Source organism: Rhinichthys klamathensis, unplaced genomic scaffold, assembly GCF_029890125.1.
Source record: "Rhinichthys klamathensis goyatoka isolate OS25496 unplaced genomic scaffold, OSU_Roscu_1.1 h1tg000127l_1, whole genome shotgun sequence".
Taxonomy (NCBI): domain Eukaryota; kingdom Metazoa; phylum Chordata; class Actinopteri; order Cypriniformes; family Leuciscidae; genus Rhinichthys; species Rhinichthys klamathensis.
Window position 1 is genome coordinate 2,696,890 of NW_026606664.1, and position 15,579 is coordinate 2,712,468.

Genomic DNA, 15,579 nt, shown 5'->3' on the forward strand with positions numbered 1-15,579 from the left:
CAGAAAACAAGTAACAAGAGTGGGCGAAATTGAATGAAGGTATGTAAAGTAAAACAAACAAAGCAGGGGTGTTGGAAAATCATTGATTGTATACAACATTGACCGTTTCTCTAAACGATCCAGTGTAACTAGACAACATCGGTCAGGGTAAGATGAACAGGAACAGCACATCGGAAGAACGTCCATGTGTGTATGAGATCGTATCGAAAAAGAAAGCTTGACAATGTCTTGCCTTCGCAGGTCTGCAGCGGCTAAGTTTCTGCGAACGGTCCCAGAAAATAAGTTGGAGACAGTAAATTTGCCTGTAAACTGCACTCATACAAATACAATGGCTCCAAAATGTATTCAGACACTTATGTCACACCTAAAATTATATTAAATGCAAAATCAATTATCACAAAATAAACAGACACAATTTTCAGTGTATCCTTTTTTTTTATCACATTTTCTTCTTTATAAAACATTTTTTGATAAAAGAAAAATTCTGAATTGAACACTGAACAAGCAACTTAACAAATAAAACAAACAAATGTCCAATTGGTTTATAATGCAAACATAAAAACATACAAAACTTTAGCATTGTGTATGCAAATATATAAAAATAAAGAACAATCTGCTGCTGGGAGAGGCATTACGATAAAATGAACAAGAGATATATCTGCTCTGACTTGTCCTTATGTGTCCTCCGCTGCTTTTATTATATCATTTGATATATTTATAGGATGTTGCAGCCAAAGAAATGAAAGAACAGAAGTTACTGAACATAACGAAAGTCCAAAATAGGTTCTGACACCAACACACGCACCGCTTCTGGCTGGTCAGACTGTGTGGTTGGAGCGCCGGTGTAGGACGTTGGCTCCGGCAGACATGCGCGCAGCTGGTGTCAGGGCTAACGGAGAGGTGTGCTGCCAGAACGGAGAGTGTGGACCCTGTCCCACGGGGACTGGACTGCTTAAGAAATGCTTCATGAACTGGGAAAACGGGGGCTGGACCGGATAGACTGGTACAGCTGGAAAAACTAGGAAAACTGAGCAGTGATTGCATCAAATTCAAAGCAAACAGAGTACATTGGAATTTCAAATGTAAACTAATTCTAACCCATTATCTTCTGTCCTCTCTAAAAAATATATATATAAAAAAAAAATAGCCCAAAATAAATGACAAAATCCCAAAAATATTACTAAACAATATACAAATACAGAGTTTTTACTATATACATATATGTTTTCCATTATTAATTGCACTAAATGAACATGTTAAATCGATAGCCCTAATATATGCTTTCTAGTGATGTGCTTTACCTGGATAGATGCAGTTGATCTGGATCGGGTCAGAGGTGTGGGGGCTGGTGCATGTGCTTGAGACGGGCTTTGGTTTAGCTGGAGACACACACATCTGCAGTTCACTCACTGTTTCTTGAACAGGTGGAGGAGACACAATCTCAGGCTATGTAAAAAAAACATGAATACTATTAAACTAACACAATGTCTACAACAGACGCGAGCAGCGTGGCGCAACAAAAGAAAACAGAACCCATTAGAATCAGTGATGCTGTCTACACTGGATGCGGCGCGACTACAAATCTCCAACGGTAAAATGATGACCATTCTATTTATGACGCATTTCAAACGCTCGTGCTACTTGAACAAATGGATTTGCAACAGTCGCTTTGTTGCGTCTAGTGTGGACAGCTTATAGCTGTTGCGGCATGACGCGACACCGGTTGTGTACGGTGTAGACAGTGTAATGTGGCCAATTTTTTTTTATTGTTTAAAGGACTACCTCAATTTAAAGGTGCAGTATGTAATATTGAGCTAGCAGTTGAAATGGGTGCTGCAGTCCAAATTCAAAATATAGGAGAGGTTTGTTTCTCCTAACCCCTCCTCCTCAGACTTACAGGACACTTACGCGGGTTGCAAGATTGAGGACACGTAACAGGAGCGAGCGCAATTGACAAAGGAAGGCGATGAGGCTTTCATTGTAGGTTGAGGAGTTGACTTATCTGCTTTTAAAATGCTCCCGTTCATAGAGATTTTTAGATGGATGCAGAGGCTTTTTAGTTTGGGTAGAATCTGCGATCTCTGAACTAGTTTGTTTGCTGGCTTTCATGACTGCAATACATTGTTTTCCGCCAACTGGCAACCCGTGGTGTCGAAATACTATTGGGTAAATTGGCAGTAGGCGAGATCACACAAACCAAAACAAACAGACATTCCGTCATGGACACGGAATTCAAGCATTTTTGATGTCATCGGCCCAAAGCAGATAAATAATGGATTATTTCCTTCAGCTGAGACACTTCAGATGCGCACTGTTCGCCATGATGGTTTTAAATTGCTTGATATATGATTGGAATCACTTCAAAAAAGGAACATACAGTTAAGTGTAACATAAACAGTAGAGGTCGACCGATTAATCGGTTTTGCCGATTCATCAGCACCGATAGTTGTTTGGTGGAACTATCGTTATCGGCAAAAATCCACACCGATAGTTTTTCCGGGTTGCGTCCGTTGCTGGAGCGGCTGAGAAGTGCGCGCGGTCATTACACAGCACGAGAGCGCTCAGAACAGAAGAGACTGCTGGCATTATACAGAGTGAGAGCGGCCTCTAGAGGACAAATAACAAACTATCACTGGCTGAGTTGTTTACGTTAACACGTTGGGCAGCGCGCAGCACGGAGAGAACACGCAGCGAGAGCGCTGACATTTAAAACACCGACAGCGAAACGGTATGAATACATAACACTAAAGTAGCTACATATTGCCATATCATTACAAATTAATTCATTTGTTGACTTGATGCTGCATCAGCAGACAAAGAACAGTAGTTTGCCGTCGAGGCTGTGAGGACTGTGACATTACCTCAGTCAACCGTTAATGCAATGTGACAAAAACACACGCAGACCTGACCCAAATGTTTTATGGCGCAATTGTTACCATCTATTTGCATTATTTTTATCCGGCTGGTCATTTTTATGCATTCATTAGCCGACGAAGTTGCATATTTAAAACTAGTGACGTGATTGCTTTCTCAACATTGATATACATTCATGCAGCCGACAGAAACGTAAACCAATCAGAAACGCGTTCGATTTAAGATATTTTTAATCACTACAATAGATCTTGTTATTTTGATTAGATAATCATCAAGTGTTCTAAAATATAGAAGCAAATAAAGTGAGAGACTATAGGCTATATTACGTATACAGGTCTTTTTCTTTATTACATTTTAATGGCCATCTTTAAGCACGACTCTTTGGAATCATATGAAATGGTAACACTTTACAATAACATCCCATTTTTAGCATTAAATAAGGTTAATACAAATTGTAGAAGAATTATTCATTGTTACGGTAGTTTGTTAATTTCAACATTTACTAATGCATTTGAAATGGAGTTTTAATTCTTATTTTATCTTTTATTACCTTAGTTAATGTACTATGAATGTTAATGAACAATTGTATTGCTCATATTAATACATGCAGTAAAAAGGTATATTGCATTATGCATATAGTTCATGAAAGCTAGTTAATACATCCTTGTTTACAAATGGGACTTGCAAAGTGTTACCTATGAAATGTACGTATGTTTCTAGGTTATAGCTAACGAAACCTGTAATATTTTAATGTTTAAATTATTTTCTGTATAAAGTTTTAATATATTCATATTTATTTATTTAATTGAGCACATTTCAGTTCAGCACTGTTTTATTGTGAGTATGATGTTTGTTTTTAATCCAGTATCCATTAAAAAAAATATCGGTTGAATTATCGGTTATCGGCATGTACGGTCAAACCTAGATATCGGTATCGGTAAAATCCACTATCGGTCGACCTCTAATAAACAGCAGAAGTCTGTCATATAGGCTACATCAAATTATAATGAGAACATTATAATTGTGTGCTTTGAACATGGTTTTAATTGTCAGACTTTTGTTTTTTTTTAATCAGGCTCTCAATGTATATAAAAATTTGGATTTAGATTAATCGGCCAATACATCAGTTATCAGCTTTTAAAAATAAAGAATTATCGGTTATCAGCCAAAATTTTCATATCGGTGCATCCCTAATGATGCATTTTATGTCATAGAATAAAACGTAGATATATTTGAGAATTGGACCCTAAACTAAAGTCTGACCAAAGTCTTAATTTCATTTTTTTTTTTTTATAATACATATTAAGTATTAAATATTTCAACATATTTTCAATAATAACAATACAATAAGACTATTGGCAATTAATATAAAGCATTTTAGCACTTATTTTAACAAAGATATGGCATCAGCGTATTTATAAGCTAGATTCTGAAATTTCATCCTGGAAATAGCCGAAAATTACTATTGCACGTCTCTTGTAGAAACTTGCCTTTTCCGATGAACCGTTCAGTTGAATGATTAAGCAGATGAACCTCTGCGGAGAGGCTAATTAACATTCTCATCTAATCAGCGCACAATTAAGATCAACTGCCTCCCAAAGGGCTCAGCGGGAGAACGGGGCTGTAATGGGGAACAATACGTCAGGAGATTAAATCTCCAGACGCACACCACAGCACCTCATGTCATTCTGAGCGATGACTGTATGCTAAACGAATGAAAGGCTGAATCCTTTCATGAGCAGATTTTACCTCAAAAAACATTTGACACTCAAAAAGCTGTTGTGTCATGCCTATTGTGTACGAGATGGCGTTCTTACTTTCGATTCGTCTTCTGTCTTGACGTCAGGTTCATGTTTCGTCTTATCTGTTTTGTCCTCTGCTGTCCACCCTTGATCCCATTGACTGCAGCATAATGGGTTTTTACCCTGCAGAGCCTCGAACGGATTTACTTTCTCACTCTGAAAGAACATATGAGGTTTAAAGAAACAAATCCAAAATATTATTGTACATAGGTGGAATAAGACTCACTTCAGCCTCAGTGTTGACGTCAGGAACATTTATACACTCGAGGGCAGGAAGGTCCAGGCTTGGTTCTACATCAATGGAGGAGAAGTTGGTTTGTCCATTTTCAGAGCTGGAACCCTGGAGTTCAAAACGCAAATTACTTTGGTCATTTGGCCACAAACTTGATTAGAAAGTTACTGCAATATAATAGATTGTTTTAATTAAATTGTGACTACTGCTTGGCTCACATTTGGAACTTGTATGGATTTTCTAAATAAACAAATGCTAAATGCTAATCAAACATAAAATAGAGTGTGGCAATCATTAGCTATATTATTAGATGTTATTTGTGTGAAAATGGCCAGATGGAAGAAGCTGTCCTCTGCAACCAAGGAAGATATTGTTAAAATGGCTAAATCGGTAAGACAAACAGAACCTCCGATGCTTTGATCTCCTGAGATATGGACACCACAAACACATACTGCCATTGGTCTCCACACCCCACAGAGTGAAGTTGCAGGAAAGCTTCTTTCACTCCTGTCCTTCCATCACATTTGTTCCTTCTCCGCCACTTCCTTCACTTTACACATTCTTCTCTTCACTTAGAAAGATTATATAAAAATTATAAATGTTCTACGTCAATACAAGTGAATTCACATTCGTGTTTGGTACCATTTAAAATGTCTCAGTGCGACTGGTACAATGGTCTCATCTCCACAGAAGTAAACCAAATGGTAATAAGGATTAGAGATACTTTGCTTACCACTAAGCAATTAAGTTCTTAAATTAACCACTAAGTATTATCACTATTTCCCAGGGTCCTTCATCCAAACTACCTCAAGACACTCAGCATCATGTATTTTTCTAATGTCAGGTAACTTATACATCTTTTCTTTTCTAACATCTATCTCTGAGCATTTGATGGTATTGTATTGATTATCTTTTAATTGATTATGTAATTGGGATGATACATTTACCTGACTAATAATAAATTGTTACATTTTGGATTGATTCTGACTTACTCTGAAATTATTAACTCTAGCAGATTACGTTAAGTCCATAACACCACAATTCTACGATCAGGTTAGTAAACGGACTGGAATTCACCTTAGGTGGAGCCTCAACCTCTAATTATTCTAACTAAGTGTACGTGGGAAACCACGGCATAATAATATAGATACCATTAGAATTAGTTAAGTTGGTCAGCTTGGTTCTATGGTAAAGGTTGTGGCCTCTGGTTAGATATAACCTTACCTTAATTAAGTGTGTTCGGATCTATGGTGACTAATAATATATCCTAGAATGAGCAAAGTGGAGTACGGCCGTCTAGGATATTAGTCAATCGCCTCTGTCTAATGACCGAGACTGACGAGCTTGTGATTATGAGATTGTATACCAGGCCGGTGTGAGACTTGAAGTGTTATAGGAATCCAGATGAACGAATGTAATTTCAATAAAGAGTTAAATAGAATAATCAAACATTCACCTAAATTTAATGATTAACAAACATCAATTAAACCCTTTTCATTTTTGGAGTCAGATGAAACAAAAAGGTAATTAAGTAAATTACTTTGCCACACTGAAAAGACAGTAACGCGCAGAAACCTCCACCCGCTCATCGGAAACTGGTGTTGGACCGTTTGGGCAGGCCTTACAATTGGTTTTGGATATTACTCGTGCTGGATCATGTGAATAGTCACAATGTCCACACAATAATTTCAAAGCACCGTGACACCACTACCATGCTGTGGATAGTCAAGGAAGACTAGAGAGCATTTTGACAGGAGGTTGAAAATCACCTGAATGTGGGACCACCTCAAACAGCTTATAAAGACCTTACAGCCAATGGCTAGTAGAAGCTGGATTAAGAGGTTGTGAACCAGTAAAGAAACAATTTAGTTTTATCTACTGCAAAAAACACCTTGCATTTGCCAAAGAACATAAGGATTGGAGTGTGAAAGATTAGAGCAGTGTTCTGCAGTCTCTGAGCGGTCAAATTTAACAACCTAGCATTAGATGGTGTCAGGTGCGTTCGTAGGAGACAACCGGAGTGTTTTAATACCAAATGCATGCTTGGCGCCATTAAAGGGATACTCCACTTTTTTTGGAAATGGGCTCATTTTACAACTCCCCCAGAGTTAAACTGTTGAGTTTTACCGTTTTTGAATCCATTCAGCCGATCTCCGGTTCTGGCGGTACCACTTTTAGCATAGCTTAGCATACATCATTGAAGTGCACAAGACCATTAGCATTTCAAAAAAAAAAAAAAATGACCAAAGAGTTTCGATATTTCCTATTATCCTATTTAAACTTGACTCTTCTGTAGTTACATCGTGCACTAAGACCGATGGAAAATGTAAAGTTGCGATTTTCTAGTTTTTTTAGAAGTTTCTTGATTATTACGCAGGAATGAGAGTATAGTTCCTAGCCATATCAGCCTAGAAAATCGCAACTTTACATTTTCCATCGGTCTTAGTGCACGATGTAACTACAGAAGAGTCAAGTTTTAAATAGGAAAAATATCGAAACTCTTTGGTCATTTTGTTTTTAGAAATGCTAATGGTCTTGACCACTTCAATGATGTATGCTAAGCTATGCTAAAAGTGGTACCGCCAGAACCGGAGATCGGCTGAATGGATTCAAAAACGGTAAAACTCAACAGTTTAACTCTGGGGGAGTTGTAGAATGAGCCCATTTCCAAAAAAAAGTGGAGTTTTTTGTTTTTCCATGCTTTTTTTGCATAATACAATAAAACCCATATTTAATTACAGGTGAAACTCAAATTTGAATATCGTGCAAAAGTTCATTTATTTCAGTAATTCAACTTAAAAGGTGAAACTAATATATTATATAGACTCATTACATGCAAAGTGAGATATTTCAAGTTGAATTACTGAAATAAATGACCTTTTGCACCATATTGTAATTTTTCGAGTTTCACCTGTATATGCCTTTCTTGCCAAATAATTGTACTTTAAATACTTTAACCATGTTTAGTGTATTCTTCTTCCCAATATAACATACTCCTCATATTTTGATTGTTTAATAGAACCTGAAGTGTCATCAAAAGCAAATATTGTGCAAATATCCCATCCAGACATCTTTAAGCCAATTAAACATTGTTACATTCAGCATTTGGGGAAAGTTACTTTTAAAAGCAATGCATAATATTACATTACTCCCTTAAAAAAAGTAACTAACTGCATTACTTAGTTACTTTTTATAGAAAGTAATGAGTTACTGTACTTTTGCTCACCTGGGCTGGGCTTGCTTGTTTGTTTTTTTAATAACAAAAAACTAAAGTTCTGTTTTTGGCAAATGTAAAGGCCCTTTCACACCAAAAGTGAAATGACACCAAAAGAGAAAAGTTCAATACTCGTACTTAAACAATAATAATAAAAAAAAACACACAAATGCGTTGTTTTAACTAAAGTCATTTCTTTGCTTAGTATGGTTGAATTTGACCATTGAAGGTCAGCAGCAAAGCCATTGGATAATTTAAAAGTAATGCATTACTTTACTAGTTACTTGAAAAAGTAATCGGATTACATAACTCGCACTACTTGAGTAAAAACTGATATACGTCCCTTAAACAGCACCCATAGGACCCATAATATTCCTCTATTTACAGCCTCAGCAGACAGACCTACCCTCCATCGGCACAGTTGAAGGCCACTGTAATTCACAGAGAGCTTACGGCCCATCAGTGCTGTATCATGACACTGGAAGCTTGATTAAAGTTACCGTTTGAGAGGAGCATGGAGAGCCATATCCCTGAGAGCGGATCTCTATATCCGGAGAACATGTGGAGGGTGTGAGAGACTCCTTTACATCATCGATCTGATCATCTCCGAGGTAAGACGTCAATGGATTGAACTGCCCTGACACCTAAAAAGCCAAACGAGAAGAAACAAGCAACCACTGGAGATCAGATTTTAATCAGGTTTTACCGTAAGTGGGTACAATGAAGATTTGTGTCCCGACCAATCCGTAAGCGGTAACGCAGGGAAGGGCGTGGCCCTCTTTCTGTAGGGCGGCGTGAACATAAACATCCTCCTCTGTGTTGGTGTCGCACAGAAAGAGCAACAGGAAGTTGTTCTGGTAGCTGTGAATGGCGGCCACCAGAGTGCGCTCACAACACATCCTCTGGAAAGAGCTGATAGCACTCTGAGTCCAAATGCTCTGAGAAGAAAGCCAAGACATGTTTCTAGTGTTGTTTTAAATACAGACTGGATCAACACTACTGCATGAAAAAAAAAAATACAACACAACAATTGTATTCAGATTCAAAAATAAAAGACTCTTGAGTGGCAGGTCTTTTAATTAATTGTAAAAAAAAAAAAAAAAGACTTATACGCTGCGTCCGAAGTCGAATATTTCCCTACTATATACTATACATGTGCGAATACATTGTATTAGAAAAACAGTAGGCGAAAACTTCAATTTCAACTTTTTAATTTCAATTATCAAAAACAATTTTTAATAGTTTTAGTTAACAATAACAACACTTCTTACCGTGATGGGCCGAACTCCAGCTAACATTGCTGGGACAGCCTGAGCCGGGAGATCAGCGTAACAAGCTCTGGAAAGATTTTCGGATTATACAGAGCAGCAGAGATACAAAAATATGTCCAACTTTAATTTATAATAAATTATGAATTTACTTGAGAAATCTGAGGCTGTTTCGTTCCACTTTTGTGATGTCTCCGAAGTCGACGTAGTACACCTTTACTTCAGTATTACTGAACACCTCATGGATCACCACACGGTAGAACCACATGTCTCTTGGAGCCACACAGCACACCTGACCCGGCCGCACATAGGCATCAGTCAGCCTGTATCTCTCCGCCACATCTGGGTAGGAGTAACAGCTCCTGGAAACAGGAATTGGGCATGATCGGAATGACAGGCTACGCAATCCCGGCCCAAATAATGATGAAATTAGTCAGCGAGATACCTCATTTCAATCATCATGTTCTCCAGGGCTCTGGCCTCCTTGTTTTGGCTGAAGCGGATGTAGAAGTGGCTGGGTGACTCTGTCTGCTCCACCAGGACTGGCACCAGCTCTCTCTCTCTCCTGCGATTGGGCGACTTCAGCTTCTGGCAGCGCACCGCGTCTGGAGGAACCGCTGTTACATGACTCACCATCAACTCTGGGAAAAGATCCCCCATCTACAACAAACAGCCACACACATTGATTTTTTTGTTTTAGCATATAGAGATATCCATCTATACATTTTTAGTTTTTTTGTTTAGTATATACAGATATCCATCTATATATACAGTATATACATTTTTTTTTGTCATTTAATACATCATATTTTATTATGTAACATAAGTTATATATCTTAGTTTATAACATAATATGAATATAAATTTTACATGATATTTACAGATATCTCTGTTTTTATATATATAAACAGATATCTGTATATCTGTAAATATCATGTAAAATTTATATTCATATTTTATATATATATATATATACATATATAAAGATTAGAATTATGTTTTGGTTTATAATATAATTTGCAGCATATAATACAACATATAATGCCAAATATATTTTGAATAAATAAAGTATTCATGCATACTTTGGAGTTAGTGCGGTCAAATCGACAAATCGCATCTAACATAAGTTTATAGTGTGTGTGTGTATTTATACTTCAGATGCATAACCTCTAAGTCCATCTGACATTTTTCTTTTAAATTAGTATTTTTAGGTTTTTAATTTTACACTTATCAGTGACATTTTTTAAAATAAGGCATTTCAATAACTAAATAACCTTTTCATTGCCATTAAAGTGAAATTTCTGAACCCAAACATAGGAGCCTGATGAAAATGCTAATTTAAAAGAAAAATGTCAGAGGTTTTTGCATCTGAAGTCTTCATATATATATATACATGCATACATATATATATATATATACACAAACTTTTATGTTAGATGCAATTAATCGATTGACAGCACTAACACCAATTTTATGTATTTATTTAAATTAAATATTGACATTACAAAAGTGCAACTCTGAAAAGTTTACTGTAGGGGATGATTAATCTGGGAAGGAAAGATAATGGATTATCACTAATGACTCTTAACCTGATGGATGGTTTTATTGGTGACTCTGAGCTCAGCGTCAGACTCTTGAGGGTCTGTGGATTGCTCCGTCTCTTCGCGCTCCCAGGCAGATTCTGCATAGCTCAAGTAATAGGCCTTGCTGGAGGGATTCTGTGATTCATCCGTCGGACTGGAAGTGGTGCCGTGACCCGGGGATAATTCTTGCAAAAGGAATACATCACAATCAAAGTCTCATTAAAAGTGATCAATGAATCTGAAGCACTCGTTTGTTTTGTTCCAATCCATATGAAACAAATAAGAAAGGGGAGTACCAGATTTACTGGGTTGTGTGTCATTTGGTTTGAACTCCACGACCATCCAGTGGTTTTCACTCTCATCAGCACCTCTTTGGATGGAAAATGTATCACTTAAAGCACCAACCATCTCAGTCACGCTCAGAAAGCCACACTGGCTCACCGGCAACTCCTCACTATACATTCGCTAACAGCAAAAAACAGACCACAAGTTAGAATAGTGTCATCTAGCAACTCAAAAATATAGCTGAGGATAAGATGTTGTAGTTTTCACAGAGTGAAACAAGATTCTGACCATCATGGCATGGTTTATTTTGCAAAAACTTCTGGCTGACCACATATTATACCTTATACAAAAGAAAAAAAACCATAAAATATTAATGCCCCCAAAAATAGGCTTCATTTTCTGCATGCAAAATACAATTTCTTAATTTCTTCTTCAGATATTAACTCAGATATGTTCTAGACAGACATGATAATACCTTGTATTCTGTGGGAAGATTGTGAATGGAGATCCCATTGCCATTTTCAGCTACAACCTGAAATAAGATCCATATCTCATAAGCCAAGGTGAGAATATGAGACAAGAAAGGCTGAGTTTTTAAGCAGATATGTCTGACCTTCCGTAGCTTATCTTTCAGTTCGCGGCTGACGGACCCAGCGGTGCCCTTCTCGAGAATCTGCTGTCTGAGCTCCTCCTCAAGCTGGAAGAAGATTTACCCCGACAGTATTGATTTAATTATAGCACAATTACAGCGAAATATCACACTTATTTCATACAAGCGCTTAGACAATATCCAAACCTTAAAAATGGTTTCTTCAAAAGAGTGCTCTTTCTTCACAGGCTCTGGTTTAGGAACAGCAGGGGACAAGGGGGAACTTTGCTGGTCCCTTTTAGGCGGTGAAGTTGCCTTAGGACTGAATCCCACCGGCTTCTGTTTTACCACCAAAGGAGGTGCCACTGCAAAATAAAATCAAGAGCAATCATCATGCAAAAGATCATCAAACAAGGCTTTCAATAGATTTAAATATCATATACATACACTTCTTGGAAAGCCTCGGCATCTGATTTTCGGTCTGATTTAGTGGCACTAAAGAGCTTTTCAGAAGTAGTTGCGAGCCAGTGCGACTCTGCTGCATAATTATGAAATCCGTGGCAGCCGCCAGCATCTCGGATATGGAGTAGAAGCCATATTGAGTGATCTGGAGCGGCTTTCCGAACTGCACCGTATACCTGTATTCCAGCTCTGATAATCTGACCGGCCCATGAGATAGTAATTGTTTTAGTTGGCTACGCAGCTGAGCAGGCAGGGCGGGCTTTGCTGGGCCACGCCGAGGGAGAATAACAGGCTGATGCCGTGGGAAAGAGGTGTGGAAGTTCACCAGATTTCCCCTCCGATTGTTGACTTTGGGTTTGGGTTTGTGGTCCCGTTGCTTGGACACTAGCTCTTCGATGCCTTTAGTGCTCTCGTCTCCAATGGCTGCAAATGGAAAAAAACTTTAACTACACTACACAAAAATGACCTCAGTTTTAAAGTGACAGTTCGGTATGTTCTCAGTACAGCAAGGAGAAATATTTCATCTGTGGAACACAAACTGAGATTATTAGAAAAATAATCTATCTCTGTAAATTCATATAATGCAAGTGGATGGGTCCTTCAAGGTTAACACTTCAAAAACAATACAATATAAATGACTAATCCATACAACCCCAGTCAATGTCTTCTGAAGCGAAACAATAGGGGTGTGTGTGTGTGTAGGAAACATGCAAATCAGTTCTGGAACTGTGGAACGCAATGTAAGCGCATTGTGAAACTCAGCGTCATTTCTTGCACGAGTTTCACAACATGCTAGCATTTATGTCCAGCGAATGCACGTTTGACAGTTGGCCTGAAGCGATGGTTTAATAAGTTTAAAATATTAGTACTTTTCTCACTTAAAATCTCTGCTTGTGTTCCAGAGAAGAACTAAAGTCATTTACATCTGAGACAGCATGAGGGTGAGTAAATGATGAGAGCGTTTTAATTTCTTGGGTGGAGTATCCCTTTCACAGATATCAAGTCAAAACCAAACAAAAGTATTGATGACTCATCTTGCACTTAGGTGTGTATTCAAATGTTTGTCCAATCAAATGCTCTCTAGACTGAGAAAGCCCCTCCCCCTAATACCAAGAGCTTCTATCAATAGCAAGTCGTAAATCCTACAAATGGTGTCTTCAAGAAGTTTTAGCATTAATATATACACAGTATAGACATTCTCTAGGCCATAAACAATGATTTACCAGCTAACAAAAGGGATGAAATACTGAAATCACCTTTTAAAATGATGCTGCCATCAAAGTGGTAATCCAAGTGCACAACATCCGGCATTTCCTTGACCATATCCAAAACGTTTCTGAATCCCAGTAACCTGAGGGGAATGGGGAAGCCCAGCATGGTCTGGTAGTCTCTCTTGAGCTGCTCAGGGGTCAAGCCACGCTTAGCTGAGATCAAGAGAGACCGGACGTCCTTCTTCAAACCCGCGAGGAGCTGGTCTTGGGTCATTCTGACAGCTAAAAACAGAATTTACTTACTAATTTGCTGACAGAAACATGACAGTTTTAAAGTAAATATTAGTTCATCATGATGTCAACACACGAGTTAACCAACTGCTAAATAATAACAGACAAAAATAATAATTCACCGTTCATTGTAATTTAGGCTATTGACAACTTAACGCAACGGCTTTAAAAGCATGCATTTATATAGTTTATATGTCTACGGTTGTAGTTTGTGGACAAATAATTACCTTTTGTGCAAGATAAACACGTTTTCTCGTTCCGTGCAGATCACGCGACAGGCCGCGTTTTTTAAAAATGCGAATTTTGTATCACACAGGTGCAGCGCAATGACGTCAATAGAGCGAAGCGTATGTCAAAAATATCCTCCGAGATGAACTTTTCAGAGTGCAGGTGAAACTGTATTTCATTAGCGTCTCTGTGGGCAGATGCAGCAGACTCCGTGAGACACGTGCTTTATCAGCATTCAGTCAAGCTGCTCGTGCAGCTGAGACCGCACATTCCGAGTTTACACATGGCTTCAATGTTTTTGTTGTATAGCGTTCTTTTTCTTTATTTCACATGATTTTTTTTTTTTTTTGGATTTTTTTTTTTTTTTTTTTTTACCAGATTGTGTAGTTTTCCATTTCTCTTAAATGAAATAAAAACTATACAAAATGTGCTACAAAAACTACGGGAACCAGGTGCTAAAAACATGTTACATGCATGTTATGTTTGTTTTTTTTAATTCAAAAATACTTTACACACACACATATATATATATATATTATTTGCAAATTTATATATAAATATAAACTTAAGTATTTTGCAAACATGTTGAAAATTACCACAATTTCAAAGTTTCAACTTGTAAAAAGCATCCACCTCCTTGTAAGAGCACGTGATTAGGCTACAGCTTGTAAAATGGGACTTTTCTGAGAGATCCTACTTGTACCACATAACCGCTGCAGATTGATATGGGCGTTAATAGTGTCATTCCCAGTTTGAGGACGTGAACAGATCCGAATAGAACGTCACGTGTTGTCATCTGGAGACTATGGTAATCAGGGTGTGAATATTGCGAATGCTGCTGCAGAGCAAGTATGGGAACTTGCACTGCCAATACATATGCCGATACACTGCTGTGAGCATGTAAAATATAGTGCTGCACAAATAGCATTTATCAATTACCCATAGCAGATCTATACAGGTGGAGCTGGGGAGGTGGAGGGTTTTAGACGAACTCTGAAAGCATGCTGCAAAATGCTAGTGAATGGTAACCAACCATTTAAATGTTGAGCATGCAGCAAGCTCATTGGCTGCATATGTGGCATGAACCAATCAGCTTGTGCCAAGTTAACGTTGTAAATATCATCAGCTGCGTTAAGGACCAATCAGCCTGTGCCTTATAGTTCCATGACAGAACTAGAGATTTATTGTTTTAGTTGCTTGTTGTTTATATACTGTATACACAACACACACAACCCGTCCTTGATATTACATTTTTCCTCAATCGCTTTGGCTCAATTCTCAAATTAGACTTTTTTTTCTCAAAACAATAAGTTCAGATCTCTGAACAGTTTCTTGTTCATATCAGATTTGAATTTCTCATTGATTTAAGCAAATTGTTGGCACGTGTGCAAAATAGTAAGTTGTCTACAATTTGTACAATGACTAAATGCACATGGCTTGTTGATCAAAACTGATGAGTTCATTCTCAGTAAAATTGTCAAACTCTTCACAACTTCTAAACATTCTTTCATCGTATGAGCAATCACATGCAAAATGCTCC

General features: G+C 37.7%; 1 protein-coding gene across 6 annotated transcripts; it reads right to left on the reverse strand.

Moving 5' to 3' along the window:
* Positions 1 to 421: 421 nt before the first annotated feature.
* tdrd5 (tudor domain containing 5) lies at positions 422 to 14,222 on the reverse strand. 6 transcript variants are annotated; one of them, XM_056256506.1, is made up of 17 exons: positions 14,039 to 14,222; positions 13,566 to 13,802; positions 12,295 to 12,732; positions 12,055 to 12,212; positions 11,872 to 11,955; positions 11,734 to 11,790; positions 11,270 to 11,438; positions 10,980 to 11,158; positions 9,836 to 10,050; positions 9,543 to 9,752; positions 9,394 to 9,460; positions 8,863 to 9,060; positions 8,623 to 8,766; positions 4,903 to 5,016; positions 4,692 to 4,832; positions 1,302 to 1,446; positions 422 to 1,009 (listed from the first exon to the last, which is right to left on the reverse strand). In XM_056256506.1, exons 2-17 carry the CDS (start codon positions 13,792 to 13,794, stop codon positions 819 to 821), a joined length of 2,739 nt encoding a protein of 912 aa, XP_056112481.1. In that variant the 5' UTR covers positions 13,795 to 13,802; positions 14,039 to 14,222; the 3' UTR covers positions 422 to 818. The 6 variants fall into 6 exon arrangements, with proteins under 6 accessions (XP_056112481.1, XP_056112480.1, XP_056112479.1 ...); XM_056256505.1 differs by having other exon boundaries at positions 422 to 1,018; XM_056256504.1 differs by having other exon boundaries at positions 422 to 1,027.
* Between the last annotated feature and the right edge of the window lie 1,357 nt (positions 14,223 to 15,579).